The 19543-nt window shown below is 39.8% G+C and overlaps 1 protein-coding gene across 1 annotated transcript in view; it reads left to right on the forward strand.

The window, feature by feature from the left end:
- LOC136860967 (uncharacterized) overlaps nucleotides 1-19543 on the forward strand; it is a 701781-nt gene that overhangs the window by 534518 nt on the left and 147720 nt on the right. Inside the window, exon 5 of the mRNA XM_068226024.1 lies at nucleotides 16957-17093. Coding sequence (XP_068082125.1) covers nucleotides 16957-17093 — 137 coding nt within the window. The remainder of the gene's footprint in view (nucleotides 1-16956; nucleotides 17094-19543) is intronic.

The raw sequence follows: 19543 nt of genomic DNA on the forward strand, positions 1-19543 counted from the left end.
TTGTAAACGTCACCGTTTTAATTTCATTAGAAACTTTAATTGGAGGATACAGGGGAGTACCCTTTCGAGGCTGGCGGAGAGAAACTCAACTGCACAAAAATTGGTCGGCAAAGAAATATTTCATTTCATACTCAAAACGTGAGGATATTCGGAAACTGTGGATAGCCAGTGGCCGAAGATGTGCTCTTTGGAATCCTACCACCTGAACAATATGTTCAGCCTATTCAAAACAAGAGCATTTAGAAACTGTCATCTCCTGCGGCAGCTAATTTTTGTAAGGTTGACTTTACATACTGTTACCACCCAGATTCACTTTTCTACCGTTATGGAACTATATGTTTACGAAACAATATGTATATGCTATTTGCTTTACGTCGCACAATACAGATAGGTTTTATGGCGACGATGGGACAGGAAAGGGCTAGGAGTGGGAAGGAAGCGTCCGTGACCTTAATTAAGGTACAGCCCCAGCATTTTCCTGGTGTGAAAATAGGAAACCACAGAAAACCATCTTCAGTGCTGCCGACAGCGGGGTTCGAACCCACTATCTCCCGAATACTGGATATTGGCCGCACTTAAGCGACTGCAGCTATCGAGCTCGGTACAATAAATATATAACAATATTTTAACAGTATAGATTATATTACTGTATTATACCAGCATATATACCCATTCTTCGCACGGAAATTAGTAATCGATTACACGATTCCCTCATGAATTTATGCGAAGTTACATGCCTGTATTTAAACATTTAATACGGCTTTTTAAACTGATATTCTCCTGCGATATCACGTGGCAGTGAGATGAAGTACGATAAATCTGAACAAAGTGGAAAAAGAATGAGGACGATCACAGAGTTTATTGAACGGTACAGTTTCTGGCCCGAAGTAGTGGGTAATTCTCCCTAATTATCCCTAATTCTGCCTACTACTCGGTTATATATTGTTGTTTATCTGTAACCGTGAGTGGTGCTTTGGCTGAAGACTCATGAAATCAGTCGTTTACGATCTCCTCTCTTATTACCTGTTCTATCGAAAGGAGTAAAGTGGCTCTTTAGTTGAACCTTTTAACCCACCTTGAAATGACATGAGAGCCTGTAAAACAGTCCGTTAATGATATCTCCCGTCTTGTCCTCTTATCAAAAAGGTGCACAGGAAAACAAGGTTGGAGAAATTGATTTCCATTAAAGCTGGTAGTTTTCAATTAAGAAATTTCCAACTTCAATCACTGTAGATGATGTCACGAACAGTATTCTGGACAGTTTACGGTTTTCAGTTTGTGTCCATAATTATAATCTATTAATATTCCGTGGGCTGAATACATAGCAAGTCCATGCTATGAATAGGAAGTCAGTGTACCTCAAGAATTTAAGGTATGAAACATAAAAATGCACAACGCAAGGGAACTGCTCTATACTTTAAAAGAGATTCTGAGAGAGGGAAGCAGGCAAGGAAGATAAATAGCTTCTGTATGACGGGACAGCTAGAAATTACTGTCTATAAAAGATTTTAAAGGAGAAAGAAATTTGTACCGTGTAAATGGAGAAGGCTGTTCACTAGAAGGTTTATGAAATACGGTGACAATGTGGAACTCGTTGGAAAAAGAATGGTTCAAGTAAATCAATATTTTCATATATATAAGTGCTGCATCAACTTTAAGCTGGATTTGATTACACAATAAAGACGAGTGTAACACCACAGCCACACACAGAACTGTATAAATGGAGTTTAGTATCTACAAAACTAGAAACTATTGTTTAAGTTATTGTTAAACATTGAATAAACCATGAATTCTACGGTTTTATTATTATGTTTAGCACTTTAGAAGTCACTTTTGCATTGTCCTGGATTCGATTCACAGTCGGCGAAGGTTTACTTCGTAAAACATTTGATTAGTAAACGTTTGCTTCCACATAACGTCACCTCTCTAGATGTAAATATTTGGTGTATGATAAAACTGTCATTAACACTGGTCAAGCATGAGACCAGATGGACATCTGAGTGTATACCAGTTGCGCTCGAAAGGATTTTACAGTAATCGATTTCGCTCAAAACCCCTAGAAGTGAACGCGTCAGTAGCACTGGAACCATTTCATTTCATTTCGCTGTAAATACATCGGTTGCACCCGGAACATATTTATCCCCAGTAAGTGGCACAAGGAAAAAATAACATGTGTGATACTGTGACAATATATTTGCCGCTCCGCGCTTCTCGCTTGTCACTAACTACTGACGATGTTTACTGGGGTAGGCACTATACAACGTTTGTCACTTCTTGAATAACGTGTACGTTCATATGTGACAACCTGTAAAGGTCACTATCTCTCCTCGTGTGACCTGCATGCAGTGTAGATCAGATTCAACATACTCTCAGGGAGAAAATAAGGGAGTTTTTTTAGTGAGCTGTTTTCAGTTCCGTAAAGATCATGAAACATGGTGACGTGTGGCTTGGAAATGCATCGTAAAACACGCAAGAGAAGATCATATGACTGGAACAGCATTAGAAATTATATTTGCTAGTAATGTTAATCGCAGTCATGAGGTAAGTGGTTGCTATCATGAATAATACGAATTAGTGTGAAACGAAAAGCTTTAAATGAAATGTTTGAAAAGCTGTTAAAACTCTATCATTGATGATTCAAATACAGGAGCTGAAATTACAAGTGGAGATGTTTCCAGAGTTCCAAAAACATAATGTTTATAGAGCAAAGGGGTCTATACTCCCACCTTTACGTAAGAAATTACATGACGTACACACACATTTACAACAGATGACCACTGTAAACAACAAGAAAGGAAACGTGTTTATGTTAGTGACAGTTCATTAAAATTATTATGTGTTTATTCACTGAGATCAATCTCCGCTATCATGAATATGATAAAAAATTCTTGATAAAACTTCAGAGTATTGTTGTAAAATTTCTTGAACAGTTTTTCACTATACATATTGTCCTGCTCCGTTGCTAAATGATTAGCATACTTGTCTTTGGCTCAAGAGGCCCCGGCTTTGATTCCCGGTGGTGTAAGTGATTTTAACATGTATTTTTTAATTTCTCTGGCTCGCGGGACTGGATGTTTAAGATGGCACAAACATTAGAATTCATCTTAAATAGGGCCTCATTTTGATAGACCCGCAAGTCGTCTCTAGACGTCAATCGACAGTCCTGCACCAGACCTTCCCACAAACCATTACCAATGTTACCATACATGCTTATGGAAACAATATTTTTACATTAGTTATCTGCCTCCCGCCAATCAAATCAACGAAAACCTACGAATGCACGCCTCGTGAAGTTGTCCAAATATGCAACAATGTTGTTGTTAGGGCCATCAGTTCATAGACTGGTTTGATGCCATTCTCCACGCCACCTTATGCTGTTCTAACCGTTTCATTTCTAATTATTACTTCATCCTACACCTACGATAATCTGTCGGTCATATTAATGCTTTGGTCTACTCGTACCATTTTTATCGCCTACACTTTCCTTCAAAAACTAATTGAACAAGCCTTTTTTTTAACAAGTTGCTTTATGTCGCACCGATGCAGATATGTCTTATGGCGACGATGGGGCAGGAAAGGACTGAGAGTGGGAAGGAAGCGACCGTGGCCTTAATTTTCCTGGTGTGAAAATGGGAAACTACGGAAAACTATCCTCATGGCTGCCGACAGTGGGACTCGAACCACTATCTCCCAAATACTGGATACTGGCCTCACTTAAGCGACTGCAGCTCTCGAGCTCGTTGAACAAGTTTTGGGTGTCTTAATATATGTCCTGTCATTCTATCTCTTGGTAAATTTTCTCCAAATTTTTCCTCGCTTGCGCTTGTCTGCATTTTATGTCCTCCTTACCGAATTTCAGGTCATCATTATTTCTGTCATCGTTTGATTTTACCCAAGTAAAAACATTCGCGTACTTCCTTTACGACTTAATTTTCTAATAAAATATTACCTACATCACTTCGGTTTATTTAGGGGCTGCCTGGCCGAGGCGGTAAAGGCGTGCTCGGTTCGCCCGGAAGGACGTGGGTTCGAATCCCCGTCAGGAAGTCGTAAAATTTAAGAAACGAGATTTCCACTTCCGGAGGTGCATATGGCCCTGAGGTTCACTCAGCCTACAGCAAAAATGAGTACCAAGTTAATTTCTGGGGGCAAAGGCGGCCGTGCGTAAAGCTAACCACTCTACTCCATCACGTGCCGCGGTTAACAATGGTGGAAGCCTTTACCTTCCATTCCTCTAAGGGCCTTCATGGCCTGTACGGAGGTGTCTTTGTCCTTTTGCTTGGGTTTATTTATGTTCAACTTGTACTTCTTCAACCAGAATTTTTCCATACGATTTAGCAATTTCTTCGGGTCTTCTGCACACTCAGATAAAAAACAACATTACAGGCAAATCTCAGAATTTTGATTTCCTCTCTTGAGGTTGCGGCCCTTTTTCAAATTTCTGTTCGATTTTTCCCGCTTGTTTTGTATAAATGTTGAAATAAGAAGAGACCATCAAGATTCTTACCTCTCCAGATTGCTGCTTCTCTTTCATAGCCCTCGGTTCTCATCACAGAAGACATATTTATTTTACATACTTCAGATAATCCCTATTTCTCGATACTTGATCCCAATATCAAATAGCTTTGCAAATCAACATTATCGGATGCTATGTACGTGAGCTTGTGCTTCATGGTTCGATCCTCTAAGACCAGATGCAAAGTCAGGAAAGCTTCATGTGTTCCTACATTTCACCCAAAGCCAAAGTGATCTTCTCCAAACTTGGCTTCCAATTGTCTTTCCATTCTTCAGAAAATAATACGTGTTAATATTTTGCAGGTGTTAAATACTAAAGTAATGGTGCGGTAGTTTTCACACTTGTCAGTACCTGCATTCTTAGGAATATACGTAACAACATTCAGTCTAAGATCGGATGGCAGTGTGTCATACATATTACATACTAAATGGATTAACTCCGCCATGCCAGTTTCTCCTAACGTAGTCATTAATTCTGAAGATGTTACACCAATTTCAGGTGCTTCGAAACCTTTTAGGTCTTCCAAAGTTCTATCAAGTTCTGAGGCCGGGCTGAGTGGCTCAGACGGTTGAGGCACTGGCATTCTGACCCTAACTTAGCAGGTTCGGTCCTGGCTCAGTCCGGTGGTATTTGAAGGTGCTCAAATACGCCAGCCTCGTGTCGGTAGATTTACTGGCACATAAAACAACTCCTGCGGGTCTAAATGCCGGCATCTCGTCGTCTCTGAAAACTGAAAAAGTAGTGTGACGTAAAGCAAATAACATTATTATTATTATTATTATTATTATTATTATTATTATTATTATTATTATTATTATTATTATTACTATTATTATTAAAATTATGACCTAAAATTGGGCCTCTCATTTCAACAGCATCAAGAAGAGCTGCTCAACTAAGTAGTATGTTCCGAGCTGTCAGCGGAGAGATGGCGTGGAATGACATTAGTAGACGAATAAGTTTGAATGGCGTTTATAAAAGTAGGAAAGATCACAATATGAAGATAAAGTTGGAATTCAAGAGGACAAACTGGGGCAAATATTAATTTATAGGAAGGGGAGTTAGGGATTGGAATAACTTACCAAGGGAGATGTTCAATCAATTTCCAATTTCTTTGAAATAATTTAGGAAAAGGCTGGGAAAGCAACAGATAGGGAATCTGCCACCTGGGCGACTGCCCTAAATGCAGATCAGTATTGATTGATTGATTGAACAGCTTTTCATGTTCCAGAACGTTATCATCTACTTCTTTCACTTGATATAATTGTTGGCTATGTTCCTTCCATCTTTCTTTTTTTTTTGCCATGTGTTCTTTCCATACAAGTGATTCTTCTGAACTCTTCGTATAGTGGTTAGGGGCGCGTGGCTGTGAGCTTGCATCCGGGAGATAGTGGGTTGGAATCCCACTGTCGACAGCCCTGAAGATGTTTTTCCGTGGTTTCCCATTTTCACACCATGTAAATGCTGGGGCTTTACCTTAATTAAGGCCACGTTCGATTCCTTCCAACTCCTAGGCCTTTCCTATCCCATCGTCGCCATAAGACCTATCTGTGTCGGTGCGATGTAAAGCCACTAGCAAAAATATTCGTATACCTAGTTTTCCTCTCCCCAAAGGTTCCCTTCAACTTTGTACAGGCAGCATATACGTTTCCTACTACCGTACAACCTTCAACGTCATTCCACTTCTCATTCAGCCATTCCCCGTTAGCTGTCCTCTACTTTCTATCTACTTAATTATTCTCCTGTATTCTTTTCTTGGCTCGTTATTTTTTTAATTCTTGTACTTTCGCTGTTCTTCAATGAGTTCTAGCATTTCCTGAGTTGTCCAATGATTCTGACTTGATCTTTCCTTTCTTCATAACCTTTCTTCAGCAGCTCTACTGATTTCATTCTGCACCACTGTCCATACTTCATCTATTGTGTTTCCTTCAACCTTTTCATTTAGTCCTTGTGCAATATGTTCTTGAAGCAAATTCCCCTCTCTCTTTACCTTATACTTGTCTAGATCTCATCTCCTTGCATTCGTTCCTTCAATTTCAACTTTAGACATCATTTCATTACTACGAAATTGTGGTGAGTGTCCACGTCTTCTCCTGGAGAGGTCTTCCAATTCATGACCTGGTTTCTTGATCTCTGCCTAATCACAATGATGTCTGTTTGAAATCTTCCAGTGTCTCCAGGTCCTGTCCACGCATACAGCCGTAGTTTGTGGGATTTGAACCAACTACGTTATTAGCAAGGTGAAGAATTCTATTAGCTAACATTGTATTTCATTCCTTGTCCCAGTCCGAATTGTCCTACCACTGCAGTCCATTCTCCGATCATTATTATATTCTCATTTCTTTTACATTCTTATATATATTCCGTAAGAACTTTTTTTTTAAACTTACGCCAGTTATCTCTGAGCCACTTAGGCTCATTTTGGCATTCACGGGGTTTTTAGGCCGGATGCCGTTCCTTACGCCACACATTTTTTTAGATCGGGCGAGTTGGCCGTGCGACTAGGGGCGCGCAGCTGTGAACTGGCATCCGGGAGATTGTGGGTTTGAACCCCACTGTCGGCAGCAATGAAGATGGTTTTGTGTGGTTTCCCATTTTCACACCAGGCTGTAACTTAATTAAGGCCATGGCCACTTCCTTCCCAATCCTAAGCCTTTCCTATCCCATCGTCGCTATAAGATCTGTCTGTGTCGGTGCGACGTATAGCGAATTTTTAAAAAACGTCTTATAGATGAAAATCTCACCCCAGAATTGACCAGGATTCGAACCTCAGTCTTTCGGGTGGGAAGCCAGGAGCTCAGCCTGTGATCTAATCGCACCCCTTCCCACTAGTAAATCCTCATTCTCTCTCTCTTTATATGCTCCTTCGATTTCATCATCCGCTGAACTAGTGGGAAAACGACCTGCACTATTGTGGTGGACATCGATATCTATCTTAACAAATATAATTCGCCCACAATACTGGTCATAGTAGCTTACCCGCTGCTCTATTTTCTTATTTAATGTTAAGCCAACCCTTGAATTTCCCTTGTTGATTCTGTGTTGATAATTCTGTGGTCGCCTGACCAAAAATTATGCTCTTCCTGCCAACGTACGTTACTTATAGCAATTTCTTTTAACTTTTGTCTGTCGATTTCCCTCTTCATATTTTGCGACAACATCAATGAACAATTTTAACCGACATATATTTTTTAGAGATTTCGGAAGAGCTATGCATAAATCCTTGAACATAATGCCTTTGTCATCTAATATAGACTATTGGTTTCATTTATCTCATGCGTGGTGAAGGAAAATGTAATCGCTTTTTTTTCCGTCTGAATATGACTGAAATTGGAAAGTGTTTACAGTGGACATTTTTTAACATATTTTGATACTGCTGAAGTTGGAGGTGTTCTAGCTGAATTGATAAGCGTCCAACTAGACAGTCGAAAACTAACAGACTTTTATCGACTGATAGGACACAAAATTCATAGGATATGATTCACTGTTCCATCCACAAATCTTTGATCTCCATAACTTCTGAAAGAACTACCAATGCAGGTTATGCATTTCATATACATCTCTCACTGTATTTCAAGAGTGCACATCTACATATTTGCCTATTATTAGACTTTATCTTTGAAATACAAGCCAGAGAATTCGATAATACACAAAATTATAATAGGTCAGTTCGAAATCTGGAAAACGCAAAAAGTACGATGAAATCTTATTTCTCAAGGAAGTCAAGGAAATATTAGCACACAATACTTCCACGAAAGTATTAGTTATTACGGAAAGCATAGATCATAAGTATGCTCAAAGTTACCGGTACAATATTATTTTACCGGGCGAGCTGGTCGTGCGGTTAGAGGCGCGCGGCTGTGAACTTGCATCCGGGAGATAGTGGGTTCGATTCCCACTGTCGGCAGCCCCGAAGATGGTTTTCCGTGGTTTCCCATTTTCACACCAGGCAAATGCTGGGGCTGTACCTTAATTAAGGCCACGGCCGCTTCCTTCCAACTCCTAGCCATTTCCTATCCCATCGTCGCCATAAGACCTATCTGTGTCGGTGCGACGTAAAGCCAATAGGAAAATAAACAATGTTATTTCTCTCTCTCTGATGAGTACCAATTTAATGGTACGCTTATTTTATTCATTTTGACGAATAACAAGTTACAATTACTTTCTTTTCTCTGGGAAGTACAAATTTACTTGTATAATTACATTAAACGGTATTTTTTTAACCATACCCGTTCATTGGACGGAGTCTTAAGTCTCTAGAAATAGGAAGGAAAGTGCTGCCGCACGGAGACTGAGCCCAACCTCAACTGATGTACACTCAACATGAGGTAATCTGACCGCCAACCACAAACTAATCTATACCCAAATTTGACCGCCGAATACAACTAAAGTGTTACAATCGGGGATAATTTTAACTTGATCGCAAATGATGACTTCTCGTACATACGAGATTGAGTCGAAAATTAAGTTTTCAAAAGGTTTTGTGGGTGAAAGGTAAAGAACACTGCTTAATTTTCGCGTCGCATTTCTCCTGACTTAATAAGGTAAGTTATTGAAGGACTTATCCAAGTAGGTCTGTTCTCTCGTTCCATTTTCGGAATCCGGCATATAGTGGGTTCGAAACCCACTGTCGGCAGCCCTGAAGATGGTCTCCGTAGTTTCCCATTTTCACACCAGGAAAATGCTGGGGCTGTACCCTTATTAAGAAAACGGCTGCTTCCTTCCCATTCCTAAGCCATAAAACCTGTGTCGGTGTGAAGTAAAGCAAATAGCTAAGTTCCTTCCCTCTTGTAGCCTTTTCCTATCCTTTCGTCGCCATAAGACGTACCTGTGTCGGTGCGATGTAAAGCAGATTGTAAAAAAAAAAAGTGTTCCATTTCATCGTTGGCAGTAACGAATGTTTCTGATGTTGATGGTCGTACACTCTGCTCTGCGTTTTTCACAGTTTTGGATCCCCTGTAAATTCTCGACGCCATTTGCGCACTTCATAAACAAATCTTTAAACTCGAAATAAATTTCCTGTTTTGTACTACACACGAACGGTACATGAACACAGGACTCTAACGACTTTGCGCCAATTCTTCATGGCTTTACACAGCTAGGAGTCTAGCAGAAGGCACGCCAGAGTGACAATTGGGAGTGGAAGCCAAGAGCGTTTCACACACCTTCACGCAGATGGTGCAGTCGCCCAAAGCAAGTAAAGACACACGGTCCAGTAAAGGAAGGAAGATTCATCTAAACGTTTACATTTCAGGGAGTAGTCGCCAAACAAGGGAAACCCGCCACAGTAATACCAACTTTAGGACAAAATTGTGACATAACAAATTCGTTATCTCCAAACCCATACATCAGAAATGTAAATAAAAGTCCAAAGTGAACCGTCACGACTTATAGAACCCAACCATAAGCCCCGGGAGAATTTAACCGACGTTCAAAACCAGCATAGTGGTGAGGGCCAGTGACCTCAGTAACGTACCTATAAATGGGTTAATTACGTAGAATTGTGAAATCGGATTCCAATCACAAATGGATATCGGATCTTTCTCACCCAAGGGCTACGATATGAAATGCTTGGCGTAATTTTCTGACCACGGAGGGAGGAGTTCTTTTTCGTAATCAACCCCACCCTTAGTCATCTAGAGATTGGCCTTAGAAAGGAATAAACTGGCCGACAAAGGTGCCTCATTCTAAATTCTCAAGTTATCTTCCAGGCATAGCCCTCCAGATTATCGCGTGTCTACCAATCGAATTCGTGGTTGAGGACGTTACGCGAATATCTACCTCGGCATCCGACAGACATAAATTATTAAGATCCCGTGGATCTAGCAAGAGAGGGTGAGTGCCCTTGGCCGGTCTTAAGGATTACGAGCGATACATAGTACTAACTAACCAACACAGATGTTATGCATTTTTCAAAATCGTCCGAGTGATTAAAAATCTTCTTGACGTTGAAAGCCAATTGCAAGGGAATTGAGAAAAACGGCCACTCTTACTTTCTAGCCCTCCTATAACCAGTGATGGATGAATATGGAGGATGTTCTTCCGCCATCTTTAAACGACACGGGTTCACATTTGACGTTCATTCTAATATCATGTTTTTATTTCCGGGAGCTGATTATTTATTCCGTGTGATTTTTTCAGGGATTGTCCCATGTTAATTAAGTTGGTTCTTTGTGGTGTAATACTGGTTCTGACATCCTACTGCTCAGCTGTGACTTTAAGCACGGGCTGATTTAGTTTTCTTTGGGATTGATTTGTGTTAATTCTTACGTGATTGTTAGGGTAGGGAATGAACTTAGGATTTTAGTCTAATTCAGTATAGTTTTCAGTGTGTTAATGAGTGTGCCCGATTTGGGCAGTAATTGTAAATGTCGGCGAGTTTCATTCAGTTATCACTGCAATAAATCACGGGTCGTATGGCTCAAACGATCAAAGGGGGAGCTTATCTGTACCACAGATACGCATAACCACGCATTCAGTCATGGTTAACAACCTCGAATTATTGACTTTTTGGCAAGGAAAGCGTGGCTTCGTTTGGAGCTCAGTGTTATATATATTTTTCAAGTTGAGGGTTTCTTGATGTCAATATTTAGTGTAGCCTAGATTTAATATACTTGTTTCTCCACGATACACGCCTCCTTATTTAAAGTAGATAGCCATTCCATTTAGTTATACCTACGTGTGCCCTTACGGACTGAACACGATCTGATTCTTGAAGTAGCCGGGGACTTAATGGCAAGCAAGGGTGCAGTACATACCGTACGTATTGAAGGTATAATAAGTTCAGGACAAAAATGACCAATGGGATACCTGTGGAATCCGAAACCACAACCTCCCGATTTCCCCTAGGTAATATTTTTCCTGTTGAAAAGAAGCTAAGCTCAGTTGGAGAGAGAAACGGAAGCTAATTTGGGAGGTTGTGTTTTCGGATCCCACTTGTGTCTAGTTGGCCATTTTCGTTCTGTACTTAACTGTTCTCCAATATCTACCATATCTACAGGAACTATATACAGAACATCGCACATTTTGCTGGTCAAAACCACGTTTACGTCATTGATATGTGCATACTTTCAAGCAGCTATCCAAGAAGACATCATAATAGACTCACTTAAAGGAAGCAGTAAACATTATAGGAAAGAATGAACCCCTCATCATAGCAGGTGTTCTAAGCTGTCGCATAGACGTGCCAAATCAGAAAACACAACTGGTGAGAGAATACCTAGAATCTGAATGACTCATGCTAGTAAACAAGCCAACGGAACCAACGTACATCTGTCACAACGGACACAGTATCATAGATCTTGTCTTCGTAAACCATAAAATTACCGTAAAATCTCTCCAAGTAATAGATAATTCACCAACGATCCCTATCAGGAAACATCTACTTATCAAGATAACTGTAACAGTGAAACACTTTGAACCGAGGAGCCAACAGGTGAAGACTAAATACAAAAGAGTAACCAATCTAACAGCCTTCCAGGAAATCGCTCCAACATTGGAAATTATTCAAAACTACATAACCAAAGGCAACATAAATGAGGCAACCCAAGAGATAGAACAGGTAATACGAATGGGAATGGTAAAGATTGAGGACAGGACGAGGAAATCAAAATCATGGTTTGATAAAGAATGCTATATTCTTCGAAAAGATACTCTTATAGCTCTCCACAAAGCAAGGCGCTCACACAAAGAAAGCGAATTACATATCTACGCGATGAAGAGAAGAATATATAAGGCTTTATTAAAAGAAAAAAAGAGAAAAACATATAGATGAAGAAGTAGATAAACTCGTAGAAGAGGCAAAAGTAAATCCGTTTATAGCTCTAAAACCAAGAAAGCCGCACTTCCCTCATGATATTGCCATAGAAGACTGGGAAGAACATTTTAGGAAAGTGCTGAACACGGAGAACTTATCGGTAACTACATTAGATAATTTCGTACAGGGAGAACAAACACTCTTTCAGGACTTCACTGAAGAGGAAGTAAAAAATTCCATAAGGGACTTGAAAGTTAAGAAAACTGCAGGAATTGTTGGCATTTTCAACGCACATATACAAACTACAGAAAATATACTACTAAAAACGTGGACATCGCCCTTCAATAAGTGCGTGGAAATGAACGATATCCGTGACACCTGGCGACACTCAATGATGAAGATCTTATATAAAGGAAAGGGAAACACGAGTTGCCTAGATTTCGTACCGTGGAATTGCCTTAGAAAGCAATATATTTAAGCTCTTTACCAGGTTACTAACAACGAGACTGATAGAAGTCTTACCGGAAGAGCAATTCGGCTTTCGACGAGGGAGATCTACAATGAATGCGGTAAAGAAAGTGATTGACGACATAACGGATGCCCTCATACAGGGAAGCTTTACGCGATCTTCGTAGACTACAACAAAGCGTTCGACCCAGTGGAGAGGGAAAATCTACTGAAGAAACTGGGAAACATAATAGGATATATAAATCCTTTAACGAACATCATTAGGACCATTCTTATTTATAATTTATTACATCTCTGTAAACGGTAACGTCTCTATCTCGAATCCCATAACGCAGATGAACGGAGTACTACAGGGTGATCCAATGAGCCCCATACTCTTCAATATAGCGGTCTCAGACCTAATACCCACTATAAAGGTCGAAGGCGACGAGGTACATATATACATGCATGCAGATGGCATGGTACTCGTATTAAAAACAAACACGAAAAACTACAGGCTGCTTTCAACAAGTTGAACATTTGGGCAGAGGACAATAAATCCAGAATTATTCGACAGAAGACGGTACAGATGATCTTCCGCAAGGGAGGCAGAACAGCATTAAAAGAGAAAATTCATTATGAAAATGGAGGAGAGACTATGCCAATCGTAAACAAATTTAAATATTTGGGCATTACATTACAGACGTCAGGAACTACTTATACCAGACACAACAAAGATAGAGTGGCTGCGGCCGTAATAGCAATGAAAAAATGAAATGAAATGTCGTATGGCTTTTTGTAGTGCCCAGATATCCCAGGACGGGTTCGGCTCGCCGGGTGCAGGTCTTTCTATTTGACTTCCGTAGGCAACCTGCGCGTCGTGATGAGGATGAAATGATGATGAAAACAACACATACACCCAGACCCCGCGCCGTTGGAATTAACCAATTAAGGTTAAAATCATCGACCCGGCCGGGAATCGAACCCGGGACCCTCTGAACAGAAGGCCAGTACGCTGACCGTTTAGCCTACGAGTCGGACATAGCAATCAATGACATCTTGATCTTACGCAAACTTTCGGTTGAAGTCGCTATGAAACTGTTCCATGCAAAAATATATCCGATAATGACGAACGGACTAGAATTGATATGGGAACATCTCACTAAAGGAAATATTCGATACATTGAAAGTGTAAAAGCAATCTACATGAAAAAAGTATTATTTTTGAACAAATTCACTCCTTCAAGACTATGTTACGAGCTGACAAGAGAACTCTTCTATACAGAAGAACTACGTCACAAAATAAATATTGCCGTCTACAGATGCATTCAACCAGTTACAAACAGAGCTGCAAACCAGGAAGGGATATATATGGGAAACATTTTACACCACAGAGGCTATGACCAGTACGAATTGGATGAAGGTAAACTATGAACTCAGGCACATAGTGACTAGATTAGCAACACACGATTTTCATCATCGTGTGTGTGTGTGTTAACAAAACTTTTCACACCCCGAGATAGGAATGTATATGTGTACTGTGCGTGAAGACTTGCGACTTATATCATGTTGTGACGTGTACTAAAAGACAGATGGGACTAACCAAATTCTGTTTGATGTCATTTGTCATGTAAACATATTTTAATGGCCATTGGCTGCAGTAAAATCTTTATTAATATCTATGATATATACGGAGTATGCCTTCATACGTTGAAATATTTCGACTATAGTGCTCTCTCCGTTCACAGACACAATCTCCCCGATGAATGATGGCAGGCTTCATGTTTTTACCAGATGAAAATGGATGTTACAGAACGCCTCCCGTGATAATTCGTTCAGTAACTTTGTCAATTTGCAACTGTCGCTGTGCCAAGTTTCTGGTTTTCTGAGTTGTGCATCTGTATGTAACCTACAGGTGTGACCACAAATTATCACATATATCAGCTGGAGTTAGCCCCATTCCTTAGCTTTTGAGCAATAAAGGAGGGAACTTACAGTATGGGGCAAAACAAAGAGTACTGAAATCATAAATATGCTCTGAACATCAAGATACGTCTTGATAACATTGAAGGAGACGATGGCAACGCGCAACTAACTGCGTCTGTACAGTTTGTATTGAAAATGTGCGCCGTACGTCTCAGACTTTGTACATTACTTTCCTGTAGATTGTCGAACATGGTGATGAACATAAGATACTAAAATTACTCTATATTCTCTCTTAATTCTAGAACAGTCATAGGTAGGCCATCTGACATGAAACGGATTCTTTCAGCCTGCCCAGAGTTACAGATAAGATACAGTGATTTTTGTGTCCTTGGTAGAACCAGCGTTCATCAACAATTTTGACAATTTACAGGGCAGCTATGAACAACGCGTGAGACGTGCAGTTTTATACAATGTAACATTGACCAATACGGTCTAATAAACAAACAAAGGCTTAGTAGACCACGAGCCAGCCCTCAGATCTGGGTAAATATCCCTGAACTGCCCGGGAAGTGAACCCCAAATTAATATATAAGAACATATAGGGCCCTATATGTTCTTATATATTAATTTGAAAAGTATCATGTAAGTTATATCATGATTGAATATACGAACATAATTACGTCAAGAACATGTTGCTGTACTGATTTAAGAATTTCTGTAAAAAAGTTATTCGGATTTAGGACATTTGTATAACGACCGAGTGCCTTCATCTACGTAGCGCAGTTCGTTTCGCATGATGAGCCCATACACATTCTAAACACAATCTGGCAGACAAAAACATTTTTGTCATAACTATCCTGGCTAAAATCAATTGACGTTTTCTGCCTCTTGAAACTGTCCTGCAGATAAGGTTCTGTATCTGGGTCAGTACGCATGTATCACTTCCGTTTCTATAGTCCGATAATTTTATCATGTACTTGGGAGTACAGATGATAATGACCCTCTGTGAATCTTTATTGAATCATGTAACATTTTTGCCTTTTAAACTTCTATGATAGCATTTTATTATGAACAGAAACTGGATGCACACATCTTATTGTATTTTCCTTCCCATTACTGGATTGTATTTGCTGTTGTATTTTGTAGTTTTATTATTTGAACAACAGTGTGATTATGGTTGAAAAAGGGTCTGATAACCTAGATTTTCAGCCCTTTAAACAACAATCACCATCATCATCGTCATCTTCATCATCATCACCTATCATGGTTGTGAAATATTTCTGTCCATGTTAAGTTTATACGAACATCGCATCTAATGAAGAGATTGGCAGGGTACCGTACCGATAACATTTAACAGAGATAACGTAATAGCTTGTGAAGATGGACTGATGGTTGCAATACCTGTTGCGTCCATGTCAAGGTTATGCTTTGCCGGTTATTTCCGTCTTCAAAATTTCGTAGTACCTTTTAGTTTGGTGATTTGTTTTGTGTGAATATATATTTTGTAATACACAGTTTCATTAATAGTTCCCCTGTGAATTCTATGCTTTATATCGTGTACTCCATTCAAGAATGGAGCTAGAACGGTGAACGATATTAATGTTCCCCTGTTAATCTTGACAATAAGAACTAAATACCATACCATACGCCGTGTTTACTTAAACTCCACATAAAGCACATTTTCTCAGTTCGAATGTTTATACTTAGGATAGACGTAGCTCGGCAGCCGAACGACATCAATTACTGACAATAACTTTACAATGTGATCGAAAAGAATTTCCTCTGACTTAGAAGAGATTCCATCACTCTTGCTTCCAAACGATGAAGCTAAATGTCAGATTGTTGAAGTCATTATCCGAACGGAGAGTGTTCCTGGGTAATGCGCAAATGAGATCAAATTACTGAATATATTGTATGAACTGTACAAATAGTTTGAATAGTTTAATCACGGAGAAGGTCCTAAAAATGTGTAAGAGAAACTATAAGTGAAACTATTTATTTCATGTTGCACCGACACAGACAGGTAGGTTGTTGACGATAGGATAGAACAAGGGTTAGGATTGCGAACACGTGACTATTGCCTTAATTGAGGTGCATCTTGGTGTGAAAACGGCAAACAGCGGAAAACCGTTTTCAGTGCTACCAACAGGGCTGTTCGAAACCAACTCTCAAGGAAATGACTGATTAAAATTTCGTATTTTAGAATAAATACATCGATTCATACGCGGTAATAATCCTATTTACGTTATTATTGATGTTGTTGTTTTTGTTGTATCTTCACTGAGTGTAACGTGTTCTTGTTATATTTCAGCGTGAAGACCAATCTGATGGAGGAGGGTGCCAACAGTTCCCTGTCAGTAGCGAGAGTGAACAAGACCGACAGTGGTAACTACACATGCTCCATTACACCGACAGAGTACGCAACAGTCATGGTCCACGTGCTTAATGGTGAGTACTGATTTATGAAACTCACTGTTTTACTTCCAAAATTCAGAGTATTTCGAAATTACTCTGAATGCGAACAGAAACTATGGGAGTTAATACTAAATACACAGTGGCAAAGTAAAAACTGCAGTGCGCCCGTAGACACATCGACAACTCATGGAAAGAGAGATGCTTAAGATTTAATGCTTAAATAGTACACGGCCACAAACCCCTCACATTCTGACTTTTCCGAATATCTCAGTCACCGACTCAAATCTCCCTGTCCTGAGAGACGGCGTAACTGTCTGGGAGGCCCACCGTTCCCTTCAGAGACGGAATGAAAACCTATGTAGAAGAAGTAAGTATCTTATCTGATCATCAGCTCCCTCTGTGGCTCAGTGGCAGAGGTTAGGTCTCCGAATACCAAGCTAGCGGGTTCAAACCCGGCAGAGGTAGTCGGAATTTTGATGGCCAGGATAAAGACCATTCGGCATACCAGGCCGTACGATGTCGGCATGTAACAGGACTCTTGTGACACACTTGGAGTTTACCCGAAAAATTTCACTAAAACTCAGCTATAAACTCTCAAAAGAGATTCGGTTTACTCTGCCATTTAGTAGTCCTAGTGTAAAACGGAACCTCAAAATTGACGATCAAGCAGCCAGGTGGCATCAAATTAAAATGCTTGCACGCAGAAGTTGAGGGCATGCGCTTATTATAATTATTATTATTACCTAATAATTTATCATGAATGACTATAAACCAATTAATCAATTCCCTCCTAACGTCTGTATTCCTATGAACTGGGAAATCCCCCCTTGCCAATGAGTAATATCAAATAACAATTTTTTCAATTCACTGAGCACACCATTGATAACTTAACTAGATGTTTTATGCAAGGATCTTCCAAAAAATTGTTTCATTTCCTTTACATATTATTATTATTATTTATAAATCAAAGATTCCCTTACCCCTCAATACGCTAGTCTTTGCCGGCCGTCGAATGACGTATTGACAAATTTGTTCGGGTGACTACATCACGTATTTTAAAACACGAGGCGTTAAATTATTTGTATTATTATTATTATTATTATTATTATTATTATTATTATTATTAATTGATCAGGTAGAGTGCATTTTCATGCGTGCCCATGTAGTTTCTTGAATGTTTACTTTTAGGATACTTACTAGGTCCACCTGTTAATTGTCGGCTGACTTTGTGTAGATTTCTTTCTTGTGACGTTGATTGAAATATTACAAACTATTTTGTAGTTTTAGAGTTATTCTTGTGTGTTTCATTAGAATTTTTAGTTTTATATTATTTTGTTTCGCGTAGAACGTTGTCCTTGTTGCAGTCCATATTGTCTGGGAAGTAGTTACTTTCAAATAAATAATAAAAATAGGTGATGTTAGTAGGTATTTACGCGTCGCGCTGTGAGTACAATGTACGGGATTCCTACTGTCACTGAGCAGTCACCCTAGCGAACGCGACTACTGTAGATTGAACTCTAATCTCAGTTATTTTATACGTTGTTTAATCCTTATGACCCCATGCCGATGCCGACTGAACTTGGATTTAAATGGCATCTAGACTATCACAATTCATCTCAGAGATCCCGGAAAGTATGGATTCGGCACTAATTTCGGTCGATTTCGATTAATTTTACATGTCATTCATTCCCAAACCCTAACCGTAGGGGTACTAGGGATGTCTTACCTCCGCAGTATTTTTCTCCAGATAGGAATTCATATGTGTACTAAGTCTGGTTGAGAGCTGTGGTGAAACATATACACATACATCCATAATCGCGTTCAGTTTGGACATATTCCTTTACCCCACTTCCCACCCCTAGTGCCGTAGTACTCCTTAAGTTACACGTGTCTCCTGGGTGATGCTAAAGAACAGTCACTGCAGGTGCCAAGGAAGTGCTATCATCTACTCTTAAAGGCACTCTGCAGCGTTGGTTATCCGGATCTGTCTCCTGACCTCTCGGAGGAAGCGATACGTGCACACATTCAAAGGCTCTCACAAGAGGCGCACAAAAGATTGCCCAACGGCTCGATTCCCTGGAGAAACTCTCCATATCTGTCTTCTCCAAAGGCATCAGCATATCAAAATGTGAAATATTACACAAGACACTTAGAGAGCACGAAGTAGATGTTGCTTTGTAGGAGACGCATTTGGGAAAGCCAGACCAACTTCAGACACGTGGTTCAATCTCTGATTATCACATGATAGGTGCCACTTACCATGACCAGTATGGCACATCTATCTATGTACGAAAGTCAATAGCTGACGCCCAATTCATTGCAATAAGCTCTCACAATTATTCCTCAGCAATAACCAAAAATATGGGCAACTTAAGAATTACAAATATTTACAAGTCACCAAATACGTCATAGACTGATGGTCTTCTGCCAATCGTCTCACATCCAGCTCCATACCAATTGGGGTTACAGACAGGTTAATTCAC

This window comes from Anabrus simplex, chromosome 1, assembly GCF_040414725.1.
Source record: "Anabrus simplex isolate iqAnaSimp1 chromosome 1, ASM4041472v1, whole genome shotgun sequence".
Taxonomy (NCBI): Eukaryota; Metazoa; Arthropoda; class Insecta; order Orthoptera; family Tettigoniidae; genus Anabrus; species Anabrus simplex.